The 11,642-nt window shown below is 36.8% G+C and overlaps 1 protein-coding gene across 1 annotated transcript; it reads left to right on the top strand.

Moving 5' to 3' along the window:
* Positions 1 to 457: 457 nt before the first annotated feature.
* LOC138313322 (uncharacterized) lies at positions 458 to 3,597 on the top strand. The gene has a single exon (XM_069253814.1). It carries the CDS (start codon positions 597 to 599, stop codon positions 2,109 to 2,111), a length of 1,515 nt encoding a protein of 504 aa, XP_069109915.1. The 5' UTR covers positions 458 to 596; the 3' UTR covers positions 2,112 to 3,597.
* Positions 3,598 to 11,642: the final 8,045 nt, after the last annotated feature.

Genomic DNA, 11,642 nt, shown 5'->3' with positions numbered 1-11,642 from the left:
CCGGTTACAAAAATTCGTAAACGAAAACACAGACTTGTATATACATATTTTTTCAACGGGGTAGATTCGTACTTTGAACAAATAACGTTATTGTCTGAGAAATACAATGTATCATCTTTGATATTTGTTGTCTAATTTGCTAAAGATGCGACATGTTGCATACTTTTATAGAACCTCCACCTGGGAAAGTTTACATTCCATCAAATAACTAGACACCAATAGGCCTATTTGCTAGTATTTATTACAAAATTAATTAATAAACAGACTCTACTTAATCGTTGGAAATCAACAGCGTGTACAATTAAATGTAATGTAGTATAAAAAGTCTACTCTATAACGGTAGTACTTCTATACCCATAGGTATAACAGCTGTGTTGTGACATTGTCCTTTACCTGTGTAGACACCCCTCGACTGACAGCCAGGTATGTGTTTTACAGGTAAGATATTTTTAGCTCATTTCTCGGTATAGGTCACCCCGGGACTACTAAGAATCGTAACCGATATATTGAAAATGTTAAGGCACCGACATGCTTATACAGGAATATGGACTGTAACAATACCAGTTAACATTTCCTTTTCCTGATCGACAACAGTAATGGCGGCACAGACACCAGTGCCGGGATGTACCCATCATCCCGGTAAGGGGTTTGTTTATGTCTGTAAGACGTGTAACAATGACCTGATTTGTATGGATTGTGTCCTGGATCGTCATAATAAACACGAACTTGGCAGTCTGACAGAGTATGTATCGAAACAGACACATTTGATTCAGCAATACGAGGAACAACTGACACAAACTGACATTCCGAAGTTAGAGCGTGATCTTAAAGAAAATGAGAAAAAATTCAAGGAAAACAGCAAAGAGATTGGGGAGACAATTCATCACATCAAACGTCAGGGGGAACAGATGAAAAATGACATCGACAAATTCACTGACAGGTTAGTAAAACTCTGTACAGATTTGGAGAAGTTGAATTCGGATATTAAAGAGAACAACAAAACTGTACTGACAAAATATCTGAGGGAGAAAATAAGGCCACAGCTGGACAGATGTAAGGGTGCAAGAACTTCCGGTACCACAGATGACGTCATTGCAGTAGCGGAAGAAATCAGGAATCGTGGACCAGATACAACGCCAACCATAACAGCATTTAAGTCTGTTGTCTTCAAACCTGGGATTATATCTAACGCCGTCCTTGACCGTATGTTAGGTACGGTGTTAGTTGACGGAGAAAACCAGTCGTTCCGTCCTGTCCCACCATGTAAAATTATATCAAGTTTCCGAACATCATTCCCTTACAGTCACGTCCGTACATGTCGTACAGGTGACGATCGCGAGGCTTGGTTATCTTTCTGGAAAGATGAACAGATATACAGAGTGGATCAGCAGGGGAACATAAAGAAGAACATCAAGTGTAAGGTCAAGGTCATCTCAATCACAGTCTCACCGACCACGGGGAGGGTGTGGTTCTGTGTAAAGGAAGACAAAAGTATCCGAGAGATAACGTCTGATGGTGGTATAGTCATACGGTTTAATGTGGAGTCAGTCCCATTGTCGTTATGTATCACACAGGAGGACATGGTGGTGGTGGGAACTGAGTGGAATGGTATAGTCCTGTATACTTCAGACGGGAGGAAGGTGGTAGACGGAGATGGACGTATCTGTAGACAGGAAGCGGTGATTCCCAGGTACATGGCCTACTGTACCAACACCGGGGATGTAGCGGCATCTGACAGTGATAATGTAACGTTTGAGGGCTACATGGCTGGTAAGGTACCAGGAAAACAACCCCGGCTCATTGTGATGGATAAACATCTGAAACTTAAGTTCCAATGTCGGTACATTGATGGTATCGGATCACAAACAGGTGGGAGTCAGCAGTCCAAGTTCTACCCCTATGATGTTTGTTTTGACCGTGATGGTGATGTCCTTGTAGCGGATGAGGTGACCAGGTCAGTGTTACTGATAGACGGTAACACTGGCCACTACCTGAGGACAGTATACATTTCTGATGGAGTGTCACCACTCAGTATCAGTCTACAGGGTGACAGTATGCTCTGGATCAGTCATTTTAACAGTGACATGAAAGTCTTCAAGTACCTGAAATAATTCAAGAGTATTCTTTCTAACAATGATATACCCCAATGCCTGAACGTACGGATTACAACACAGAACGTGAACATTCGTGCATTAGACCGACCTATCAACCTAGTAATCATAGACAATTTAACATCATTTATTTCTTGTTGTTAACATTCGAAATCAAGCAACATAATGGATATATATACGTGGTGTACAATAGTCATGACTGGATATATATACGTGGTGTACAATAGTCATGACTATATATATATATATACTGTACAATAGTCATAAAGGAATATATATACGTGGTGTACAATAGTCATGACTGAATATATATACGTGGTATACAACAGTCATGACTGGATATATATACGTGGTGTACAATAGCAATGACATGATATATATACGTAGATCTACGGTCGTCTCTTTAACAAATGTCAAAAACAATCTCTAATGTGCATATTAATTACAAGAAAAGCATTGGTCAAAAAACGCCACCCTGAAGAATGCAGCGTTTGGTCAATGAAGTTCGCAGAGGAATATTGAATCGGTGTTTCTAAAAATGTTTTCGCAATTTCCCGGGACATTGTTATGATCGCAAAAATTGTATCCGCTAACTATAGATAAATGGTTCAATCATATACCTTTTTATCAGATCGCTGAAATGTTATTATCTTGTTTTAGTTAAATCACGAAAATGTTTAAGTTAAAATATATATAAGTTGAAATCAACGCAAAGCTCAATTTATACATTTAAAGGAAATATGTTTGTGGAGAATGAGAATAAAGTGCAAATATCGTGTGTCTATAGTGATCAGATTTAATCTGTAAATTAATTCATTTTTAGTGATAATGATTTTCTGTGTATTTGTTGCTTAACTAATACAATTAAGACAATTATTCTTGCTATATTTCACGTTTGTATGTATTTAACCTCAATAATCGTTTATATTGACGAATGTTTGTTTTTATTTGTAAATATCCAAGTGCTTAATAGCACATTGTGTACTGATGATAACTTCATATTCATTCATCATAATATGTTATGATAATGTAAAGAAATTTAATCAATCATTTTTTCTCCTATAGAATTTCTTTATTACCTGCTATATTAACAAATAACTAATTAATTAATTATATATCTAAGTCATTGTTACATTACACTTGTCATATAGACTCACTGTATTTTTCAAAACTAGATGTCTCTATACTTTTCGACATACTGCAAACGTGGAAATTGACGTGAGGAGAAAATTTACGCTAATTACGCGAAAGGCGTTTTAGCGCGAAATTATCCCCTTGCGTAAGTGGACAGGTGTATTTATCGCGAAATCAGTATCAGAGCAAAATGTTTACCCGTGCTAAACGCGAACTTAAACACTCACGAAGATATCCACGTTTACAGTAAAACAGGATTTTTACTTCGATATGATGATTTTTTGACATATACATTACTATAAATCAACTTTCTTTCGCGGTTACTAAATTTCGCATTTTTTTTTTTTTTTTTTTTTTTTGAAAACAATTTTGCGAAGATTAACTTTCGCGGATTTAAAGGCCCACTACCTTTCCGAAACGGCTTTTAATTTTTAAAATGGAAATGTAAAACGAGATTGATAATTTTGTAGAGTCGCAAAAGTTATCAACTTACCGGTAATTCTACACTTATCATCACCTTCTGAACAATTTTAATTTAATAAATAAAATGTTAATTTTCATAACGCGGGTCGTCTTATGTTTCCCGCCGTCGTCCTAAATGCCGCACGGTAGTTGATTATCACTGCGCCAAAAGGCAAAACAGTGAAATGAAACCCAACTGTTACCATATATTACGCAGGATATTTTGCATAAGCTTCATGTCGTGACCTCATCTTAGGCCATCGACATATATTTTCTTATGTTATCTATGATTTTTAGAAACCTTTAAATTTTGCTCCGGAAAGGTAGTGGGCCTTTAAAAGTACATAAAATATCTATCAATATAGGCGATATTTATATTGGTGTATAAATCACGTGATACCAAGTTATAGGGTGAAGTTAGTTTTATGTATTAATATCATTATCGTTTATTGTTATTCGGAGCTTGTTATATCTAATAAATTAAAAAAAAACACTTGATGAGTTGTTTATATATGTATAGCCATGACAATGAACAATAAAGAACATTGCATTTGGAAAACATTGCTCAAGTAAAAGATGACTACGGGATATGTTGGTATATATGTGAGCGTCTCATACTTCAGAACTTGTGTTCACTTTTACAATCCAATAACAATACACTGTGGTGGACTGTATGACTTTTCTCGGGAGTTGGTATCGCTCTTTTAATCTTTAAAGGTAATTTTTACTGGCCTATGGTTGCCGTTTTTTCTCCTCATCTGAAATCCTTTACAGGAACTTTATTATCAAAATTATTAAGATCTATTTTTTGGGTCATTTATATCCTCGATACTCCAGGGGTTGCTATCACTGTCGTGATATACACACTTTGATTATGTCATAGAAATGACGGCAATTCAGGAGAGAGAAAAAACAGACCACATGCCTGCAGCTACCAACAGATGGGACCGGTAACTTGATGAACAGAAACAAAATTCAACTAGAAATTGTCATTGACCAATTTGGCGGGCTTTTCACCAACAAGGAATTCGGCCTAGGTCATTCATATTAACAACCGTGGTAGTCCTTTATCTCAACATGATACAGGTCCAATTTCAGGTCTCTTGTCAAAGATTTTAGAATTATTAGTCCCTTTGACCGTAAATATAGGTCAAGGTCAAACATATTAACATACGTTTGTTAGCCATTTATGTCAGCATGCTACAGGCCTAATATTAGGTCTCTAGATTTTTTAGAACTTCACAAAAAGTCATTTGAAGATTTTAGGATTTTTTTCCCATGTAACCTTGATTGAAGGTCAAGGTGATTCTGATTCATATTAACAAACTTAATTGTTATTTATGTCAGCATGCTAATATTAGGTCTCTAGGCCTTCTAGAACTTCACAAGAAGTCATATGAAGATACCAGGTTTTTTGGCCTCTGTGACCTTGGATATTAGGTCAAGGTCAATTATATAAAAAAAAACTTTTGTATGCATTTATCTCAGCACGCTACAGTCCTGATATTAGATCTCTGGGCCTTCTAGAACTTGAGAAAATATTTTTTAATTATTTTTTTTCGAAAAATTGCACTTTTGAACTTTGATCCTTATTCCCAAACCGGAAGGTGACGTTTTACAGAAAAGTGTTGCTTAGTTATTTGTTCTATTTCTGATTTTACATAACATATCCAAAACAGAAAGTAATTCGTCAAGCCGTTAACGAGGTCATAGCGGCCATATTGGGTTTTCCACCTACATAGAAATGCTGTTGTCACACCTTCAATTCATGTACTACAATATGGTAACACTTTTTGTATACAACTTTTTGTGCAGAAGAAGAATAAAACACAGAACAAAAACAATATATCTTTTCACTGAAAAGCCCTAAAAAATAAAACAATAAGGTCTTTTCATCCATATTGTTATGTATGACACTAAATACATGTAGTTATGAGATAAGGGAGATAACTCCTATAGCTTTTTTTATCAATACATCCTATGAAGGTCATATCATTGATTTAGGTTATAGAACTTTCTAGAATTTAATCATGTATAAACAAATATGTTTGTAAACATGTTGATTTTAAGTAGAGATCTAGAATGATCTATTTCCAGAAAGTTATGTGTGTTTACTTGTTTACTGTTTTTAGTTAGATATTTCTAGAAGTAGAAGGTTCTCCAATATTCTTGAATTACGGTTTAGCTATATATACTCCAGCTGTCCAAGGCTAATCAGAACTGTAATGAGACCTGTAATGAGACATATCAAGAATTGTACAGCGCCATATAAGATTCTATTGGGAGAGCTATTGTGACTTTATCTGTGGATTATTACAACATTTTGTGTGGATTTTTTCATATTGCCTGGAACTTTACAAATCATCGGTGGACATTCAATTTCCTTGTGGATTTGTGATTATTGTTAATTTGAAACCTGGAAGGATCAAGGATTATACCAGGACATTCGCATACAGATAAGTAACACTTTAAATCATCGTACTAGTCTTGTACCACCACCAATTACTTTAGATATTGTAAACCATCTCTGTATAATATTGTATATAATTAAATTGTGTTTTGAATTTAGCTGCTGGTTTCTCCTTTCTGTTATTCGTTCATGTAACAGAATTGGGGGCTCGTCCGGGATCGATATTTAATTTGTGAAATCTAACTTTGAAAAATTAATTAAGAAATTTTCAAAATTTGTGTACAAACTTTGAGTTTACATTTGAAACCAACAGCTAGATAAATATGACTACTATGCAGGTAGAACAGTTTGTTAAAGCGCCATCCCTGGAAGTTCTTTTGCAAGTTAGTAAGAAGGATTTACTGTTATTGGGTAAACATTTAGGCCTTACTATCAAAACTAATTTGAGGAAAGCTGAAATTAGGAATGTAATTACAAGATATTTTGTTGACAATGACAAATTTGACTCTAGTGCATTAGATAGTATAGAGGAAACAGACAAATGGAACTTGAACATGAAATGAAAACTAAGACAAATGGAAAAAGAAAAAGAGTTAAGAGAAAAAGAAATTGAAAGAGAATTAAAAGAAAAAGAGATTGAGAGAGATCAGATGTTAGAACTAGAGAAGCAGAAAATTCAAGCTGAAACAGAACTTAGAATGAAAGAATTAGAGCTAGCTTCTCAAGACAGTTCAAGTAATCTAACTTTTAGGGGTTTACAAGGAAACAGAGGTTTTGATGTCAGTAGAAACATTAGGTTAGTTCCTCCTTTCAAGAGAAAGAAGTTGACAAGTATTTTCTGCATTTTGAGAAAATAGCTGATAGTATGAAATGGCCTGAAGATAAGCTTACAATGCTTCTTCAAAGTGTCTTGATTGGTAAAGCTAGAGACATTTATTCTTCTTTATCTGTAGATGAGATTTCAAATTACCAAGTAGTCAAGAAAGCTATTTTGAAAGCTTATGAGTTAGTTCCTGAGGCTTACCGCCAGAAATTTCGAAACTCGAGAAAGAGAGATGAACAAACTCATGTAGAATTTGCCAGAGAAAAAGAACAATTATTTAATAGGTGGTGTGATTCTAAAGAAATTGATGAGGATTTCGGTAAATTGAGGCAATTATTGTTGATAGAGGAGTTTAAACGTTGTGTCCACACAAACATAAAAAACTCATTTAGATGAGAGAAAAGTTGAAACCCTTAGTGAAGCAGCTACAATGGCTGATGATTACGCTCTCACCCACAAAGGCTCATTTGTTAAAAACAGTTCTCAAGACAAAAACAGTACCACAGGTACTAGTAAATTTGGTCAGCCTAGGAACCCAACCTTTAGTGGCCCTTCCAACGACAAACCTAAATTAGGTGATAAAAACTAAGTCTGCTTCTAAAACAGATGATAGGGTAGGTGTGGGGTCTCCTTCTGGTCCTGTTTGTAATTACTGCAAGAAAGTAGGACATATTATGTCTGAATGTTATTCTCTCCAGCGTAAGGAGCAAAGGCGTAAACAGTCAGTTCCTTCTGTGTTAGCTATGTCAAAGCCTAGTCAGAAACTTAGTGATATTGTGGAAGATTCTAAAGTGTCTGTTAAGATTAAGAGCTCAGAGTCTGATAGTGTCTTGGAGAAGTACTCTCCCTTCATTTCTGAAGGTTTTGTTTCACTTACTAGTGATATTACCAACTTGAAACCTGTGAAGATTTTGCGAGATACTGGGGCTTCTCATTCTTTGATATTAGATGGCGTAGTGCCTTTGTCTGAGGAGACCTCATGTGGTAGTAGTGTTTTGCTTCAAGGTGTAGAGTTAGGTTTTGTTAATGTGCCTCTCCATTCTGTTTATTTAAAGTCAGACTTGGTTACTGGGCCTGTCACCATTGGTGTTAGACCGGAACTTCCCATAGAGGGGCGTGTCGCTCATTTTAGGCAATGACTTGGCTGGAGAGAAAGTTAGGGTAGATCCCTTAGTTGTCCAGTATTCCAGATAAAACAGATGATGCTGAGTCTATTCAACAGGAATTTCCTGGTATTTTCCCTTCTTGTGCTGTAACTCGTTCAATGAGTAAGAAGGTTTCTGATGTTGCAGTAGTTGAGGATCATTATAGTCCAGGGTTAGGTGACACACTTTCTTGGCTCATGATATAGAGGATGTCGGGAGCAAGTGTGATCTTTTGAGCAATCCTGTAGACTTTGATAGTGATAGAGTTGTTCCTAACAAGGGTACTTCTTTGTCTGACATGATGAGCAAATCATCTTTGTCTAGAGAGGAGCTTATAGTAGAACAGGAAAAAGATCCTGAAATCTCCTTACTGTGTGATCGGGCTTTGAGTGAGGAAGAGGCGGAGAAAGTCCCGGTTTGTTACTTCCGTAAGTCAGGTGTGTTAATGCGCAAGTGGCGTCCCCCTGATGTGTCTCCCGAGGAAGACTGGAAGGTTGTCAATCAAATAGTTGTCCCACCGAGGTATAGGCAAGATATTCTGAGTTTGTCTCATGATGTACCTATGGCAGGGCATCTAGGTGTGACCAAGACTTATAACAGGATCTTAGATCACTTCTTTTGGCCCAAGTTGAAACGGGATGTGGCTGATTTTTGTAGGTCTTGTCATACTTGTCAGGTGGTAGGGAAACCTAATCAGAAAATCCCTGTTGCACCTTTGCACCCCATTCCAGCATTTGAGGAACCATTTAGTAGAGTCATTATAGACTGTGTAGGTCCTCTACCCAAAACTAAGTCTGGGAATGAGTATCTTTTAACTATTATGTGTGCTTCCACACGCTTTCCTGAAGCCATTCCACTCAGGAATATTAAAGCCCCTAACATAGTCAAGGCTTTGGTTAAATTCTTTACATTGGTTGGTCTTCCAAAAGCTGTCCAATCGGACCAAGATTCGAATTTCATGTCTGGTATTTTTCAACAAGTCATGTACCAGCTCCAGATCAAGCAGTATAAGTCTAGTGCTTATCATCCAGAGTCTCAGGGTGCTTTAGAACGTTTTCATCAGACATTGAAGAATATGATGAGATCTTATTGTTTTGAAAACAAAAGAGATTGGGACGAAGGTATACACATGTTGTTGTTTGGCGTTAGAGAATCTGTACAAGAATCTCTTGGCTTCAGTCCCTTTGAACTTGTGTTTGGACACACTGTACGTGGTCCTTTGAAAATTTTGAAAGACAAAATTTTGGACGAAGATTCTAAAGTGAATCTCTTAGAGTATGTGTGTAACTTTAAGCAAAGGTTGACAAGGGCATGTGAACTGGCAAAAGAAAATTTGGCCCTTACTCAAACCAAAATGAAAACATGGTATGATAAAGATGCCCGTGCAAGAAGTTTTGATCCAGGTGACAAAATTTTGGCTCTATTACCAATACCGGGTCAGCCTTTGCAAGCTAGATATTTTGGACCTTATGTTGTTGAGAAAAAGGTCGATGATGTTAACTACATTGTACAAACTCCAGTGAGGCGCAAGAAAACTCAATTATGTCATGTTAATATGCTTAAGAAATATGTAGATAGAGAAGAGAGCAAGACCTCTCAACCTATTGCTACTTTGGCCTCTGTACCATCACGAAGTGAAAGTACAGCTGATATTTGTAAATTAGACTTAGATGGTGGTGTACAAGATGTAGGTTTAGACTGTGGTGTTAAGTTACGGAATTCAGATGTGCTCGCGAACTTGGACAAGAAACTATGTCATCTATCGGAAAAAGAACGCAATGAACTTAAAGATTTGATACTTGAGTATAAACATTTGTTTCCGGATACACCAGGCAAAACAGATGCTATCTATCACGACGTGGATGTAGGCGATGCGCCACCTGTCAAGCAACATCCTTACCGTGTCAATCCTTTGAAAGAAGAACACTTAAAGAAAGAAATTCAATACATGTTGGACAATGATATTATTGAACCAAGCAAAAGTGAATGGAGCTCTCCATGTTCGTTCTGGTGCCAAAGCCAGACAAGACATACCGGTTCTGTACTGACTTCAGAAAAGTAAACTCTGTCAGTAAAACAGACTCTTATCCAATTCCAAGGATTGACTCGTGTATTGACAAATTTGGCAAAGCCAAGTACGTAAGCAAGTTTGACCTGTTGAAATGATATTGGCAGGTGCCATTAACAGAAAGAGCTAAAGAAGTGTCGGCATTTGTAACCTCGCAAGGTTTGTACCAGTACAAAGTTATGCCATTTGGTATGAAGAATGCCCCGGCAACATTTCATTTCAGCGTGAGAATAAAGACGCTAAAGGAAGGCTGAATTCGGCATTTGTAACATCGCATATTGGTTAATTTTTGTGCACGCAGTTAACAAACTATTTGTAAATTATATATATTTATAGTAAACCATTAGTTTATTTTTAGTTTTCGGCCTTTGAATGCCCCCTGGCAAACATTTCAAAAAGTCTTCGAAAGAACTACTAGCAGTGTTTCAGACTGGAAGGCTGGTGATGGTATCAGAAACATTAGACTGAATAAGTATGTCATCTCTTTACTTCCGTACTGTCACGTGGCCTTTTGGGAATGGTTCATTAACACGACTTAATACGCGGTTTCAGGGTATCACTTGTAGAACAATTTACTCACTAGGACCAGATATGAAAGAATACCTAACAACCTTGACTCCTCCCTTGACCCTTAAACTTATTGACCGTCGATGTGAATTTGGGAACTCCAAACATAAACTGTTGAACAAACAACGCACCGATTTTTAGGCAATGTTGTAGGAGACAGGGGCATACCGTGTTAAAACATGTTCAGGCCAAAGATAGAATCAATTATAGATTTTTATACACCATACCGCTCCGCTCCTTTGTGGCAATGAGAGAGCTGATGAGGTTTTCTTGGTATGGCTGGATACTACAGAAAATTTTGTCAAAATTTCTCCCTGTTATAGCCAGCTCCACTTACTGCTTTGTTAAAGAAAATTGAAAAATGTCCAAATTTTGTCTGGGGGGGGTCAGCCGAAAGTGATAACGTCTGCATAATATGAGAAATTGATTAAAAGCACCATCCTATCGAACCCCCAACACCAGTCCAGACGTGTCCTGACTTGGGTCCTTTCTTGTCTGAACTAACTGGCACCAGATTTTAATTAACCAGTTTAAATTAAAAATTTTACAAAAAACTGTTTGTTGACAGACCTAGCGATGTAGGTGATTTGTTGTCAGTTTTGATTGGCAAGAGTAGGTAACTGAACAAATTGACCATACACAATTTGTTAATTGCTTACTTTCTTAATATCTCGAAAAAGTTTGAACAAACACCATATAAATTAACCCCACCGAATGATGAAAGAAAATATTAGCGTTGATTTTGGGCTCTTGAACCAATTTGATGTGTATCTCTTGCACTACATAGTTGGGGTCCTAGTGTAGGTCTTCACCGACCAACAAAACCCTTAGACAATCATACTGGAAAATAGAGAAACGAAAAACCAAAGAAATCACAGGAGGAGATTATGACTTCATTGGCAAGAATGACATCTTGAACAAA

Source organism: Argopecten irradians, unplaced genomic scaffold (assembly GCF_041381155.1).
Source record: "Argopecten irradians isolate NY unplaced genomic scaffold, Ai_NY scaffold_0652, whole genome shotgun sequence".
NCBI lineage: Eukaryota > Metazoa > Mollusca > Bivalvia > Pectinida > Pectinidae > Argopecten > Argopecten irradians.
This window is presented reverse-complemented; position numbering and strand designations above follow the sequence as displayed.

Coding starts and splice junctions, on each gene's coding strand:
- LOC138313322 (XM_069253814.1), top strand. CDS start 597: ATGGCGGCACAGACACCAGTGCCGGGATGTACCCATCATCCCGGTAAG.